Raw genomic sequence first — 15,911 nt, forward strand, 5'->3', positions numbered from 1 at the left:
TGGCGAGAGGGCGGGCTCAAGGCGAGGGGCGTGGCGGTGGGCGGGCAGATTAAGGAACGGGGTCGGCTTGAGAGGATCCGCTCGGGAGTGGCGGCAGGTGGACGGGATTAGGGAAACGCGGGGCTGAAGCAAGGGGAGTGGGGCCGTGCGGGGCGTGGCCAGCGGTGGGCGGAGCCATGGCGGGGTGGAGTTTGGGGTAGGCTGGGCAGAGGAGCGGGGTCGCTGTGGGGGCGGAGCCAAGCCAGGGGGCCGGGAGGCCCGAGGCGGGGCCGCGTCTCCTCACCGTGCGGCGAGTAGACGCGGAGGTTGATGGGCACCGGGGAGATGCCCTTGTTAGTGCCAGTGACCCGGTCGGTCTCAGCCTCGATCTCCAGGCGCACCTCCTCGAAGTCGGTGAATTTCTTCCCCTTGCAGTGCAGGAATTCGGCATATTCTGCCCCAGAGTGGGGAGTTGGGGAAGAATGGTGGAGGGGTAAGCACCCTAACCTGGAACCCACCCGGGTCGCCTCTTCCACTGCACAACCTCCCAAACACTGCCTTCTCTCCTCTCCCTACCCACAACACCACCACAGTCTCCGTTATGCATTTTTTTTTCCGTTATGCATTTTTATCCCCACTTCCAGACGGGGAATCCAGGGCCAAAAGCACACAGTAAGCTAGTTCAGGGGCTAGGCCGGACCGCTCTTTGGGGATAGAGTGGGGAGGCTGGAGAGGCCCGGTCGGGCTGCTGGCAGAGCGCGTACCTGTGGTGGCATTGACCAGCTGCAGGACCAGGGGGCGTCGGGTGACGATGCCTGACCCTCGGGGCAGGAAGTCCCTGTAATGAGGTGGAAGCGAGAGGACCATCAGGGCCTGAATAGGCTCCCTCTGTCCTGGGGGCAACTGTCCTGCCACTGGGCTCTCCCAAAGTGCCCACCACACCTTAGTCCAAGGGGTTTCAGGTCACAGAGGGGAGATGGCATCCGAGAAAGGTAGAAAGGACATTCCCCCCACCCAGTACCTTGGGTCACAAATTTATGCATATCAACTGCCAGGAAACCAATAACCCTCAGCTCTCTCTCGGGTATGCTCTGTGTTGGTTCTGGGCCAACAAGATGTCCTTCTGCCAACCCAGTCACCACCATTCAGCTGTGTCGTGGGGGTGCCCTGCGTGCCCAAGCGCCCAGTGGCCGCAGAGTGGGTCTCAAGGAAATGGAGCTGCACCTTCTCCTCTCCTTTCCGCTGTGGGGGAAGGGCAGCATCTCACTTCCCCTTCCCTGGGGGCCCCATCTGGCTGAGGCTGAGGATGAGGGGGGATGGGGGAAGGAGGAGGAAAGGGAATTCATGCTTCTTCAGGGGCCTACTGCACACCAGGCTCCTTGTGGGCAATATCTCATGGACTCCACCCAACAGCCTTGTGAGGCAGGTGCTGTTATTATCCCCATTTTCCAGATGAGGAGACTGAGGCTCAGAGGTGTTCAGGCTGAGCTGCTGGTGTCCAGCAGAGCAGGCTCCGAAGGCAGATCTGTTTGACTCTGCTGGGAGAGCTCCCTGTGCTTCAGTCCCGTGCAGACCCAGTCTCTGAAAGACGGGACCTGAGGGGTCCCCGAGTCACTGGCCCAGACCTGATGTCTATACCCCAACTATCTGCTTGTGCCGATGTCAACCTCAGCAGTCCTTCTGGCTAGCCCTTGTGGGTGCTCATTCTCTGTGGGTGCTGTCCTGTCAGCACTTCTCCCATCCACCCCCACCCACAGCCCCACCCAGGCCGGCGCGAGTCTGAGGGCGGAGGTCTCTTCAGGGACAAGGCGGTCAGAACAGCAGTCATGGGATCCCCAGGACACAGGAAATCGGGGAGCGGGCTACAGCCTGAGGGACCAGAGGGATCCAGCTGGCCACCTCATTCACGGAGACGCACATGGAGGCCCAAGAAGGGGAAGAGACATTCAAGCTCCTTCAGGACTTGGACGGAGCCTGAGAAGAACCCAGGTCTCCCACCCCCAGCTCAGAGCCTGACCTGGACCACACAGCTTCCTGACCCACCCCCACCCCCGCACTCCCCCACCAGGAGGGTCCCAGACACAACAGAGTAGGCCCAAGCTCCTGGGTTCAAGGCCTTCTCTTGGGTCCTGGGGAGACTTCTTCCGCCTGGCCCCTCCTCTGGGGAGATGAGGCGTCAGCTACTTCTATGGGGAAGGAGAAGGATGACAAATCCCGCCTCGATTCATCATTTCCAGGTGCTAGGCAAGCACTTTTCATTTCTGCAAGACGGAGCTTTGGAAGGGCAGGCCCAGCATCTTTCTGCTCACCCCTGGATCGCACTGTCTAGCCCAAGGCTTAGCATGTAAGAGGCACTTGATAAATGCTGACTGAATCCCCTGGCCCTCAAAACAGAGCCCTGACATGGAAATGATCATTTTACAGATGAAGCCACCAGGACTCAGAGGTGAAGTGACTTGTCCAAGGTCACCCAGATGGGCACGGGTCAAACCCAAGGGCCTGTGAGGCCCCAGAGACTGGGAAGTTTCCTGTCGAACTCTGCCCCTCCTTCAACCCAAAAAGCCAGAATTGGCTTTTTATGTAATTCAATTACATTCCGTCTCGGACAGATTTGGAAGCAGCTGCTCTGTGCCAGGCCCTGTGCTGGGCCTCAGGGATGTGATGTGATGAGTCAGACAGCTCCCTACCCGGAGGAGGAGCTTGCAGTGCAGAGGGAGAGACAGACAAGTAAACAGATAATGTAACGCGGTGTGACACGTGCTCCAAGGGAGATAGGCCAGGCAGCTCAGAGAAGGAGGGAATTAACGGGTCGGGGGTTGGAGGTGGGGGATGGTGGTGAGGCAGTTCCTGTCTCTAACCCTCCCATCCTTTACTCACTGCTCTGGGGGTGACTGTCTAGTATTTGGGAACCCCCAGGGCTGTGTTGATAGGACATCTGTTCTCATAAGAGTCTCGGGTGGGCATGGGGGCCTGGGGTCCACCCTTTCCCCCAACCAGCTCCTCACCCAGCAACTGTTGTTGCCATGGAAATTATAGGAGGGGCTGGGAAGTACGGGACTCCCCACAGAAAGCCCCCCATGCAGAGACATGGACCTTCCCTGAGAGCTCTTCCCCGAGAGCCTCCCTCCCTGCACAGAGAGGCCCGCTCAGCCCCAGCAGACCTGCAGGTTGAAGGCCAATGAGATGCTGCATAGAGGGTATAGGGAGCCTACGGCCCAGCTGAAGGGGTGGTTAGGGGTCTGGGCCAGGCTTCTCCAAGTCACTGGTTCCCCAGGGCTACTTAAAGGACAAGCAGCTTATGGGAAGCAGAGATTAGAGGAGCAGGGCCATGTGTTGGAGTAGAGCCCTTCCTCAGACCAGGATCTCCAGGGCCAGGGTGGTGATGGGGGTACCTGGGTGGGGAAAGGTCCCATCTCTGTCATGGCACAGGTTCTCAGAGCAAGGCCCTCATGAGGCCCGCAGGGGCAGCTTTTTTTTTTTTTTTTTAAAGATTTTATTTATTTTTTTGACAGAGATCACAAGTAGGCAGAGAGGCAGGCAGAGAAAGAGGAAGGGAAGCAGTCTCGCTGCTTCGAAGAGAGCCCGATGCCAGGCTCGATCTCAGGGCCCTGGGATCATGACCTGAGCTGAAGGCAGAGGCTTAACCCACTGAGCCACCCAGGCGCCCCGCAGGGGCAGCTTATTAAAATGCATGTTTCTCGGGGCACCTGGGTGGCTCAGTGGGTTAAGCCTCTGCCTTCAGCTCAGGTCATGATCTCAGGGTCCTGGGATTGAGCCCTGCATTGGGCTCTCTGCTCAGTGGGGAGTCTGCTTCCCCCTCTCTCTCTGCCTGCCTCTGTGCCTACTTGTGATCTCTGTCAAATAAATAAATAAAACCTTTTTTACAAAGAAATGCATGTTCCTCAGATATGCTGGGTTAGGATCTAGTGGGGCAGGGGTGGGGGAGAGGGAACCTGATTTTTAAATATGACCCCCCATGTCACTTTCATGTTCCCTTGGTTAGGAGCCAGTGCCAGGCACAGGCCCTGGGTTCAAATCCCACCTTAAAGCCATTCTGCAGTCTGGCCAAGGTGCTTCACTCTCTGGGCCTCAAAACCTTCAGCGGCGAACCAGCATCATAGAAACCGGGCATCAGCCACGACCACATGTGGGCTACAAGAAGGCCAGTGGAAGCTTTTCATGCAAAGAGCTTAGCCTGGGCCTGGTGCCTAGTAGGTGCTCAGTACCCCCAGGGGGCTGCCCAGGGTGCCACCCCTTCTCAGCGCCCTCTCCAGGAGAGTACCCAAATTTCAGCAGGGAATGCGAGATCCCACAGAACGCTCTGCCCGTCTCCTCCAGGCACTGACCTGGACCTCGAGATCCTGACCATGAAAGGTTAGGTGCAAATGACGCACTCGAGGAAAAGCCATGTCATTCTTCCATCACTGTCTAGAGGAGGGGACAGAGGCCCAGAGAGGCGCAGGGAGCTGTGGCGGGAAAGGTGGCTGAGAGGGGCCCAGCCCCATGCCTGGGCAGGCAGCAAAGAGCACTGGCTGGTTCACCCGTCCAGGCTGAATCCTTGCTCCCTGCTGGACTCCCAGGCTCACCCCAGGCCTGGCTCTTGTCTCAGGCAACGCTCAAGGGACAGAGCATGGCTGAACCCCTCCACAGCTCCTGCCTTCCACCTGGACACACGGTGCTCTGTTAAAGTGGGGGTTCAGCCCAGCCTGGCCCCCAGCCAGTGCCACCCCGCACCTCCCACCCAGCTCCTGCTTAGGTTGAGGGAGGACCGAGAAGAGGGTGCTGGGCCCACCAGCCCCGGGAGCCATGTGGGAGGGGTGCATGGTGGCCTGCCAGCTCTCCCTACTCCTTCTGGACAGATGGTGGTTTCCCGAGGAGGCCTTGCCTTGCCATCTGCAGAGGCGCTTTCAAACCTGAGGCACAGGGAAGATGAAGTAAACATCTCTCGAGGCCTCCAAGGACCACATGCTCCCTGTCTGAATTGACACCGTCCTACTCAGAGGGGTCTGGAGAAAGTGCACCAAAGGCCCAGAGTGACCCTCCCCTACTCTACTCTAGGACCTGAGATCTGGGGCCAGAGCTCAGGGACCCTGTTTCCCAGGTCCTGTTGAACTCAAATAACATCAGCGAGCAGCCCTCAGTCTGGCTCGCACCCAGCAGCCACCTTCCTTCTAAGTCTCCTGTTTCCTGGGCTCTGAGGTCAGACAGGCCTGGCATTGAATGTCAGAGATGCCACTCAGGAGCTGTGTGGCTGTGGACAGGTGGCCATACCTCTCTGAGCCTCAGTTTCCACATCAGTAAAATGGGTTACCGCGAGGCTCGCATATCTTGATGCCTGAAGAAGTGGTAGCTGTTGCGATTATAAAGAATGTAACTTGCTGAGCAAAGCTGAGAACACAGGCTGGGCTCCTACCAGACGATGCAGCAGGGAGTGAGTTGGAAGGGGGAGGTCCCCTGGGGGCCAGCCGGAAGAGCGGGCGGGTGCGCCAGGATAATTCCAGCCAAATCTTGCCCCTGAAAGCGGAAGGCAAGGGAGGCAGGCAGGCTCTGAGGTGCCCTCTGAAGTACAGGGCTGGGGTGGAGGCAAAGGAGCGGGTGGGCCAAGAAATACAGTGGGGAGGAGGTGAGGTGGCCTCCAGGCAACAAGTCCCTCTCTGTTCCCGCTGCCCCAGGAGGCCCCAGGCATGCCCACACCGCACAGCCCATGTGTTTCCAGCTGAGGTTGGAATATTTCAAGGCAGTCCTGGCCTGGCTTCCCCCGATGCTCTGATGTCCCAAGAGCAGGGACTGGGCTGGTTCTCTTGACCACAGTGGCCCCAGTACCCAGCACGGAGCAGGGCATGTAGCTCGCCCTCGGGGCAGCCCTGCTGGCCAAGAGAATGACTTGAAGATGAGCTCCTTGGGGTGCCTGGGTGGCTCAGTCTGTTAAACTCTGTCTTTGGCTTGGGTCATGATCCCGGGGTCCTGGGATCGAGTCCTGCATCAGGCTCCCTGCTCAGCTTTTCCCTCTCTCTCTGTGCTCACACAGTCTCAATCTCTCAAATAAATAAATAAAATCTTAAAAAAAAATAAATTGAAGACGGGCTCCTCTAGTTTTCCCACCATTACCCTCATTGTACTGGTGTGGAAACTGACGCACAAGGGAGGGAAGTGTTGCCCAAGGTCATAGCGCAAGTTGGTGACTGGGTAGGAGAGCTCCCAGGGCTCTGCACTTCCTCCTCAGCAAACCCTTTTCCCTACGAAAGAAAAGCGATGATCTTTCCTTCCTCCTTCCTTCCTTCTTTGCCTCTCCCTTGCAAGTGTTGATGACTTTCTATTTTCAAGATGGAAATAGATCTCTCTTTTGCCTCCTGCTTGTAAAACTCATATGTTCCTCCTTTGAAAACATACTCAGAAAATACACAAAACATTTAAAAATTAAAAAAAAAAAAAACCACGATCCTCCTAACACCTGGGGACCACCGTGATAAACATTATATCATTTTCAATAATAATCACGGCGAACACTGAGGGCTCGCGGACTGCTGGTCAGAGGCTCTGCTTGAAAATCCGCATCATCACGAGGCTTCTTTTCAGGGTGCTGGAAGGGTTTTAAAATTAGACTGTGATGATGGTTGCACAACTCTGTGAATGCACTAAAAATCATTGAGCTGTGCACCAAAAACAGGTGAATTTTATGGCATGTAAATTATACCTCAATAAAGCTGCTTAAGAAATCTGCATCCTTTTTAAAGATTTTATTTTTTTAATAATTCCTTTTTTTAAAGATTTTTAAAAATTTATTTATTTGTCAGAGAGAGAGAAAGTACAAGCAGGCAGAGTGGCAGGCAGAGGCAGAGAGAAAAGGCTCCAGTCCGCAGTCATGCAGCGGCTCTGTTTGCCTAACAGCTCATCAGGGGCGTCTCCCAAGTCATTGGACACAGAGCTATACCCCATGTTCAGTTCTTACCACCAGTAGCTCGAGGTAAAAGAATCTCAGCTCCACCATTGAATGATTTCCCTGCTCCGAACCTCAGTTTCCGCACTAGTGAAATAGGACACAAGCCAGCAGCTCCCTCCTAGGGCTGCTGAGGCGATGCCCTGAGATCTGGCTGTGGGAGGCTCCAACGGAGGGTGCCCGCCGGTGCCTAGGTGCCCTGTGTGTGCTACTGAGCATTGCGTTCCTCCAGATTTGGGACTCAGGTCAGAGGGGAGTGTGCATTCTCCCGCTGAGATTTTTCTCCGCATCCTGCCTGGTGGCCTCATTTCCCTGGGCTCAGACCAGATGCCTCTGAGCTGGAGTGATACAAGGGAGGCACTAATAAACAGGTGAAATGCTAAAAGTAACTGTGGTTTAAAATTAAAAAAAAAAAAAAAAAAAAAAAGAAAGAACCGTAATTGGAGCTGCTGTCTGCCGGGACCCCTCCGCCCAAGGCTTTGGCCTCTCTCTTCCTCTGCAGCCCCTTGTCTTGGGAAAAAAACTGAGCCCTACGCCACACGCTGAGGGGTCGGTCATAGGGTGAAAGGGTGATCAGGGAAGGCATCCTGGAGGAGGTGTTGGCTGACGTGAGACTTGGAGGATGAGCCAGGGAAGGAGGGAGATGAGGGCATGGTGAAGATGAGGACAGGATATACCAGGAGACGGGGGGGGGGGGCATTTTTTCCATGAACTGCAAGATACTAGGGCAGACCCACGGGGAGAGGCTAGAGGGAAGTAGGGCTGGCTATGGCTGGCAGGACTGAGGGGCCCAACTCAGGAGCAACTCTGCCTCTCTCTGCCAGGGCAGTGGGCAGATGCCATTTAGGAAGCTGCCTTGAACACCTTCCAAGACCAGGAGTCATTTTTCCTCGTGCCTGCAACGGTTTCAGCCGTCCCCACATCGCTCTTGGTCCTTAGCTGGAATTCATGCCGGGGAGGGGTCAGAATCCAGAGAGACAACCGGGGAGAGCGGAGGAGAAGCTGAGGGGGGTCATATGTGTACACGTGGGCGGGGGTGAAGAGGAACTGACACGGAGGCTGGGGACCACCAGTACCCATTCCGTTGCTGTGGGACTTCGGACAGATGCCTACCCTCACCACCTGAAAACGGGGGATGAGAGTCTGTTCCTCCAACTAACAGTTTGTTGGTTCCAAGGAAATAATAATCAGCACTGCCCTTGGACATGGGGAATCAGAACCCCTGCCCCACACTTTAGGGGTCCCTTTTTGGATCTCTAGAGCAAGGGTTCCCCAGGGGCCAAGAGTCCTTGCCCAGCTGGAGCTTATGCACCCTTCCTAGGCCACACTTGAGTGTTCTGGAATTCCCTCTCAGTCTCAAGCCCTCCTCCAGACTTCTGCCCTGCCAAGTGGGGGGTGGGGGTGGGGGTCCTTTCTGGCACCGTGGATGGAGCTCAGATGTGAGGGCGGGGTATCTCCATGTGAGGCCAGGACATCCCTCTGGTGCAGGCTGGAGTAAGAAGAGACAGGGGCAGCCTGGGGAGAGGGGCCACCTGTCCCCACAATGCCACACCCCAGCACGGAACTCTGAGTCTGAAATTCTAAATTCAAACCCAGTCTGCCAGGTTGTTATGAAAGTGGCTTTGCCAAGGCGGGAGAGCAGAATGTATTGTGTTCAGCGATCCCTTAGCTTGATTTATAACTAGAATATTTAGACATCAGGCACGTGGGCCTCCATTTCTGCCCATGCACCCCCTCCCCCACTGCCCTTCCCCAAGTTTCTGACCCTGTAACCCCAGCCAAGGTCAGGGAAACTCGATTCTATTGGAGCTTGGATCAGATGCTGTCTGCCAGAGTCACCTTTCATTCCCGGCTCCTTGAGGCCCCTGGATGGGGCGGGGGTTTGGAAAAGATGTTCTCTGGCCTGGGTTGAGCACGTGAGTCTGGTTGTGGACTCGGCATGCGGCAGGTGCTGGCTCTGAGCGCTCAGAAACTGGAGCAGGGTGGCTGCCTGGCAGGGAGTCGGCTCTCTGGGTGCGGGTGGCCACTGAGGGGCTGCTGGGGTGCCTCGTCACCTTCCTGGTCTCCCTGGGGCCTCCACTCGTCGCTCGGTTCCACTGTCTTTTGCCTGGGTTGTCTAACCCACTGGGCTCCTTCCCTCCTTGGGTCTTGGCTCAGATGGGACCCTGTACCTGGGGCTTGTTCACTCTTTTGCCTGACTGGGTCCCCTTCTTGCTCAGGTCCAGCCTCAAATGCCACCTCCTCAGGGGGGGCCTTCTCTGCCCCCCCCCCCAAGACCCCCCCCTTTTCAAAAGAAGGCTCCCCATACCCTGCTTCAAATACACAACAAAAGGGCTCTTGGTGTGATTTAGTGTCTCTCTGTCCTGCTCAGCTGTGAGCCCCCTGAGAGTAGGGATGTGTCCTACTGGCTCATGGCTGTATCCTCAGGGGCTGGTCCGCTGCGAGTGCCAAGCCAATGTCAGTCCCTTCTGCCCCCTCCACAGTCAGTGATTTTCCACCTAGGATGTCTCAGGCTATCCCCTAATTTCCTTTGGCCTCAGTCTCCAAATCTGGGAATTGGAACCACTCAGATGTATCCCAAAGCATTCAGAGGATGAGAGCTTAGTAAGGGTGGGCTGTCCCCCACTGGAGGGCCTGGGGATGACCAAGAGAGGGGCTCTCAGAGGCCACAGACTGGCACCAAGACCATGCTGGGATGAGAACATGGAGGAAGGGACAGGAGATTGGTAGGAGACAAGGAGGCAGGGAGCCTGAGCAGGGTAGGCAGGTCACTAGGGAAACCCAAAACCTTGCCTCTCAGGCCCCCTCTTGGGCTTTGGGCAGAGGCCCGCTCACCAGGCCCCCTGCCACCACTCGCGCCCCAGTTGCCACCCAGCCTGCCCTGTGTCCAGGCGGAACAGACCTGGCACGTCACCTCTGCGAGGCCTCCCCCGAGTGTTTCATGGGCATTATCTCAATACTCAGCACAACCCCACAAGGGAGGTTCTATTATTATCCCCATTTTACAGATGAGGAAATAGGAGCTGAGCAGAGTTAGAGAAACATGCCCAATGTCACTCAGCCTGGAAGTGGCAGGGCTGAGCTACGAACCCACGTCGGATTCCGGAGCCCAAGCTCTCAGCCCCTCTGCCACGTTCTCACTGGCCTTCGCCTCCCCAGGGGCCAAGAGGGCAGGGAGGGTGGGCATTACCCATTTGTCAGCCTACTGGGCACTGGAGTGGGGGGAGGGAGGGCAGAGCCTGAGAGCTTGTCCCAGGGCACCCACTCTTGGTGCCCGACAGGTGTCGTGGAGGGGTGCGTGGAGCCGGGGGCAGTCAAAGGAGGGTGACCTAGGGTAGCAGGCATCTACTCACAAAATGCTGGTGTATCCTGGGGCCCTGCACACGCTCCTCTGTCTACACTCCCCCCGAGATGATCTCATCTACTCCCATGGGTTTAAATCCCACCTCTCCGCGATGGGGGAGTTCCAAATTTACACTTCTAGCCCGCCTTCCCCCGAGCTTCCGGCTTGCATCACCACACGGCCCACCTTACACTTCAGACTCAACATGCTCAAAATCAAGCTCCTGGTCCTGCCCCCGCCCCCCGAACCTGCTCCTGCTGTCCTCCGGTAGCGGCACCAGCACCCACCCAGAATCAAAGACACTGACGTCATCCTCGGGTCCCTATCCTCTCACCCGGCACATCCCAACCACCGCTCGTCGTGTGGGACTTTCCTCCAAAATGTACCCTGAACCCCACGGTTCTCCTCCTCCTGCTGTGAAAACCCTGGCCCGCGTCCCTCCTCAGCGCCTGCGCACTGGAGCAGCCTCCTCACCTGTCCCCCGCCCCCTCCCCAAGTTACACACTTGCTGGAATCCGCTCAAGGCGCTCCACTCCTGAAAAGCTTCTGGCAGAAATGAAAATCAACCCAACTACTCATCAGAGCCTCAGGATCTCGTAGATCCAAACCCTGGCTACCTCTCTGATGTCGTGTTGCCCTTGCACACCAAACACCAGCCACAGGGGCTCCTTTCCATTCTTTGAACAAGCCAAATTTGTTACGGCCCCAGGGCTTTTGCACAACAGTTCACTCCACCTAGAATGCATCTCAGTCCCATGGCTTCTCATCTCAGATGCTACCCCTTCCTAGAAACCATTGCTGACCTTCCTTTTTCCCCTTCCACAGGATGGACCCCATTCTCTCATTGTCTTCTTCATATACAGGCTCCTGTGTTTACCATTTCAGAGTTTCCCCCCCGTGGAATGCAAAGGTTTTGTCTTTTCTAACCTAGACTCTCCAGCGCTGTGACACTGTGGACACTCCACGAATGTCCGAATAATTAAATGAATTAGCCTCAGTTTTCCCTTCTGTAAAAGGGGGATGAAGAAGGAACATTGACCCAGACAAGTCCTAGCAGGGTCCCGGGCAGCTGCTGTGCCACTTCCGCTGCAGAGCTGACCACGGGCCATCCAGGGGTGCCCAGGAGCCCAGGCTGGTCGGGGGCAGCCTCTGTTCCCTATGGTGTATTTTTCCTCTTCCTCTCCCTGCGGGGTTGGTTCCTGGGAAGCCTCAGGAGATGGAGACGGAACGGCTGTTTCCATGCTCACGGGTCTGGGGACCCAGGCCTAGGCGGAGAGGTCAGGATCCCATGAGGGAGCAGGTAGGGCTGGCTTGCGGCCCGACTGAACTCCCTCCAGGTGCCCCAGCCCTGGCCTCCTCACTAGCTTTTATGAGGATCAAATAACGCTTTCCCACCCGTGCCCCCACCTCAGGCCAAGCCCCCCACCCATCTGCCCTGGGCTCGCACCTGGACACCCCGCACATCCTCCCAGAGGGCCTCTCTTAGAGGGCCCCAGGGTGCTTGGGGCCGTGAGAGGACCCGGGCCTCAGGGGGTACAGTCTACATCTTGCTCCACTCAACAAGCTAACAAGGGGCCAATTCAGCAGTGGCCGTGTTGGCCCGCTGTGTTGCCTACTTGCTGGCACCTGCCTTGGCTGGACAGTGATCTCCAGGAAGACAGGGGCTGGGTTGGCCCTGGCACACATGGGTCCCCAAGCCTGACTGATCACCAACAGCTGCCTCTCGTGTGTTTACAAAAGGATGTTTATACCCATGAACTCCCTGGAGCCCAGCACTGCCTGGTCAGGCAGGTAGGGCAGCAATGGTCTGTAGTCCCATTCTACAGATAGGGAAGATGGAGGCCCATGCACCTGCATGTCCTTGTTCAGGGCCTGGCTTTCAGGGGCTCTCAAGACTGAGATTAGGAAACTGAGCTTTGGGCTCTAATAGATGCTGTCCTTCCTGGCTGGGGGACTTTGGGCAAGGCATCTAACCTTGGGGTCTCTTCCCTTAGCTCCAGGATGGGCATCATGGTACCTGCCTCATGAAGCTGCTGTGCGCCATCCTGGGGAGAACGGTAGGGTGCACCAGAGAAGGGCTCAGCAGGGGTGCGGGTGGGGGATATGGTCACCTTCCCACCCCTCCCCCCACTCCATGCTTCCTGCCCAGAGCACACAGCTCGGGAATAAGCAGGCTTTCAGCGAATGTTCTATAGACGAAAGGTAGGAATGTGGTTTGTACACTGTAAAGTGCCACATTTCTGTGGGTCTTTCTTAAAGCACTAAGGCCTCTGGGCTTTGCTGTGTATGTCCAAAGTCCCCGCCACCCCCTCACCCTGACTGCTGGGCCACAGGGAAGGGGCCCATCTGTGTATCTCTTGCCTGTTTGTCTCTGCAGCTCTGAAGGTCATGTGAGCAGGAGGGGGGCTCTATGGGAGCCCATCCCCAAGAGACAGACGGCCTCCCCCGCTGCTGACCAGATGGGCCCAGCCACCCCCACAGTGGTTTTCCAACATCTCCCAGATACACTGCTCCAGTCAGAATCCTTCCCTCCAGCCCCAGGGTTGGCACTAGGTCTCCCAGGTCATCTGAGGGGTAGGAACAACCATCCAGTGAAACTGTCCTCAATAGAGGTGGGGAAACAGGCTCAGAGAGGGCAAGTGACTCTCCTAAGGCTTCACAGCAGAACCTGGCTTGGACCCAGGATGTCCCCTCAGAACTGCGGTCTCTCAGAGGGAGGAGGGGCCTCTGCTTCCCTCTCTCACATGCCAGTACTTCCTTAGCAGCAAAGGTCACTGGGAGAAAGCTAGGGTTTTTGAAGAAGGTGAGGGAGGGAGTGGGGAGGCCAGTGTCACTGCCTCTCCCTGTGTGCTCAGCCCCCATCCCGCTCCCAGGAGGGCGCCATCCTCTTCTTAGCACCAAAAAGCCATCCCTGTCTCCATTTTCCCTGGGGATCCTGGGGGGGGGGGGTCACGACCCCACCTGCCCCCCTAAACGGGGGACCTTTTGTCTTTGTGGTTGTCCCCCACTCCCTGCCACCTGGCCCTCCCAGCGCCCTGGGGGATCAGAGACAGGAGGGGGATTAGGTTGTGCAAATGGCTCCCCCCTCCCCGCCATCCTGCTTCCCTGTCTTAGTCATCTCTGCCCTCCGCCGCCTTCTCCCTCCATTACGATCCCTCTGCCAGGCCCGGGGGGAGAGCGACAGTGGCAGGCGCCCCCCCCCCCCCAACCAGGGGCGGCAGCCGAGCCAGGGGCCGGCGGCTCGCAAGAGGATCAGAAGCGGTCTCGCCGCCAACCCCCTCCTGGTCCTGCAGCACCCCCCCCATCCTCCCCCCTCCGCCGCCGCGCTGCGCACGGATGGCGGCGGGAGCTGCAGAGGTGTGTGTGTGAGGAGGGAGGCTGTGCCTGGTCCTCGATGTCCGGGGGCTGTGTCCTCTCTCAGGGACACAGCTTGGTGTGGGGAGGTCCCTAGCAAAGGCCCAGGGATCCTCATGGGGGAGGGAGCTGTCCTCCGCAGAGCCTAGGGCTGGGGAGCACTGCCCTTGGGGTGCTGCCGGCTCCGAGGGCCGCGGGAGCCGAAGGGAGGCGCTGAGTAATGCAGGCCCCCCCTGGTGCCTATACTGGGGGAGGGGGGACCCTTCGCCAGGGTCCCTTAGCAGAGCGCGGTCTTCCCTAAGGGATGTGGCGGAGGCGGGGGGCGTGATACCGTGGTGGGTGGCTTGACGACGTTTGAGGAAGAGCGGGGGGCGCTGCCTTCCCCGGGGGGGGCCGGGGGGGGGGGGGGGCACCCTCCGTCTGGCTGCAGGCGGGGGGCGCGCCGCCCGCGGGGGCAGCGCGGAGGGCTGCGAGGTCGCGGCGCCGTCCTGGCCGGGGGCGGAGGCCCGGGGACCAGGGCTGGGGGCGCGCTCCGGGGCGCGCCGCTCCTACCTGCCTACGAAATTCTCGAGCACCGAGCTCTTGCCGGCGCTCTGGCCGCCCACCACGGCGATCTGCGGCAGGTCGAGGTCCGCGTTCTGGCCGATAGCGGAGAAGGCGTCCTGCAGCCGGTTAACCAGCGGGATGAGATCCTCCATGCCGCGGTTGCCCATGGCTGCGGCGGGCCCCGCGGGCTGCGATCCGGCAGCAGCTCCCGCTCCCGGCTTCGGCTCCGCCGCTGCAGCCGCGCGCTCCGACTGTCTGCGCCGCGGGCCCCCCGCCCCTCAGTGAGCGGAGCAGAGCTCTGCGCCTGGATGCCGCCAGAGGGCGCCCCCGGCTCTGCGGACTGGCCGTTGTGCGCAGGTGCTCCCTGCGGCACTATGGGGATTGTAGTTTTCTCCATCTGCGGCTTTCGGGGCGCTTGAGCCGCGTTTGGCGGGGGCTCTGATGCTGCACTGCAGCTATCATCCCTGGAAATGGGCAAGGTTTCACCCCTAGTACTGGACCTCTCGGCTTGTGGTTATGGCTGTCTCCATCTTACAGATGAGGAAACTGAGGCTTGGAGAGAGATGGGTCTTCTTCAAGGTCACGTCTCCTGACCTGGAGTTCCGCTGGCCTCAGCCTCGCTGCCTTCTGCTCTAGGTTCTGCCACTTATTCATGGTGGCATGCCCTTCCCGCCTTTGGGCCTCAGTTTCCCTGCTTCTAGAAGGAGACAGAACAGAACATTAATTCAAGAAATATTTATTGAGCAGCTACTATAAGCCAGCCCCTGTTGTAAGCAGTGGAGATACAGCAGTGAACATGACCTTTAGATCTTGCATCGGGGTGGTGAAGACAGACTGTGAATGAAGAAACAGGTACAGGAAATCGTAAAAGCAAAAACAGTTTACACTAACGGTGATGGAAGAAGTAAACAGAGTGTGAAGAGAGGTACCTGTGTGGGTGCAAAAGGTCCATTTAGCCTGGGAGGAGGTGGGTGGTTCTCTGAGGAGGTGACATTTGAGAAGAGACCTAGATGATGCGAAGGAGCCAGTCACAGGCAGATCAAGGAGGAAAGCAAGCCAGGCTGAATGAACAGGAAGGGCCAGGGCCGTGACCGTGGAAGGCCTTCTTGGGAGAGTTGGGACTTCTTGTCCTAGACAGTGTCAGTCTTTGCCTCAACCCATCAGCGTGGTGGTAAAACTGGAATTCGAATCCAGGACTCCTATAGCCCTACCCTTTGTATCCCGTTCACATGGAGAGACCATGGGCCCCAGGCCTAGCCATCCACCTCTGATTCTGAGGAACCTAATTTGGACTCCCCACAAGGAGGCTAGAAAAGAGAGGCCAGCTTACCCTGTGCTGCTGGGCATCAGGGGGTCCCTCTATATGTGAATGTGGGGGTGGGGGAGCACTGCTGGGAGAGCAGTGCCCTGGGAATCAGAGACCACCATTCACTCACCAGTTTAGTGCCTATTACCTGAGCCAGACCCTATGCTAGACCCCAGCGATAAAACAGTGAGAAAAATGGACAAAGTCCTTATCCATATGTGGCTTATATCCATATGTGGGAAAAGAGGAACAAAGCACCAACGAGCCAATAAGTAGGATTCTGTCAGATGGTGATGGGTGCTTTGGAAAGCAAGAAAGCTGGGGAAGGTTAGGGACGGGGGTAGTGTTGCTCTTTGTTTAGCGCGGTGAGAGTAGGATTCTGGTAAAAATGTGAACAGAGACCTAAAGGAAGTTGGGGAGTTACCCACGTGGACATCTGGGGGCGG

General features: G+C 57.6%; 1 protein-coding gene across 8 annotated transcripts in view; it reads right to left on the reverse strand.

Moving 5' to 3' along the window:
• DNM1 (dynamin 1) overlaps positions 1–14,442 on the reverse strand; it is a 44,031-nt gene extending 29,589 nt beyond the window's left edge. For 7 of the 8 annotated variants that reach the window (XM_059410682.1, XM_059410684.1, XM_059410683.1 and 4 more), the window contains exons 1-3: positions 14,166–14,441; positions 744–817; positions 284–433 (exon numbers count right to left, since the gene is read on the reverse strand). In XM_059410682.1, coding sequence (XP_059266665.1) covers positions 284–433; positions 744–817; positions 14,166–14,326 — 385 coding nt within the window. In that variant the 5' untranslated portion in view covers positions 14,327–14,441. Of the gene's footprint in view, positions 1–283; positions 434–743; positions 818–14,165 lie in introns of all 8 variants that reach the window. The other variant, XR_009406235.1, reaches the window with a different exon arrangement.
• Positions 14,443–15,911: the final 1,469 nt, after the last annotated feature.

The sequence above is a fragment of the Mustela nigripes genome, chromosome 9, assembly GCF_022355385.1.
Source record: "Mustela nigripes isolate SB6536 chromosome 9, MUSNIG.SB6536, whole genome shotgun sequence".
In the NCBI taxonomy this organism is placed as follows: Eukaryota; Metazoa; Chordata; class Mammalia; order Carnivora; family Mustelidae; genus Mustela; species Mustela nigripes.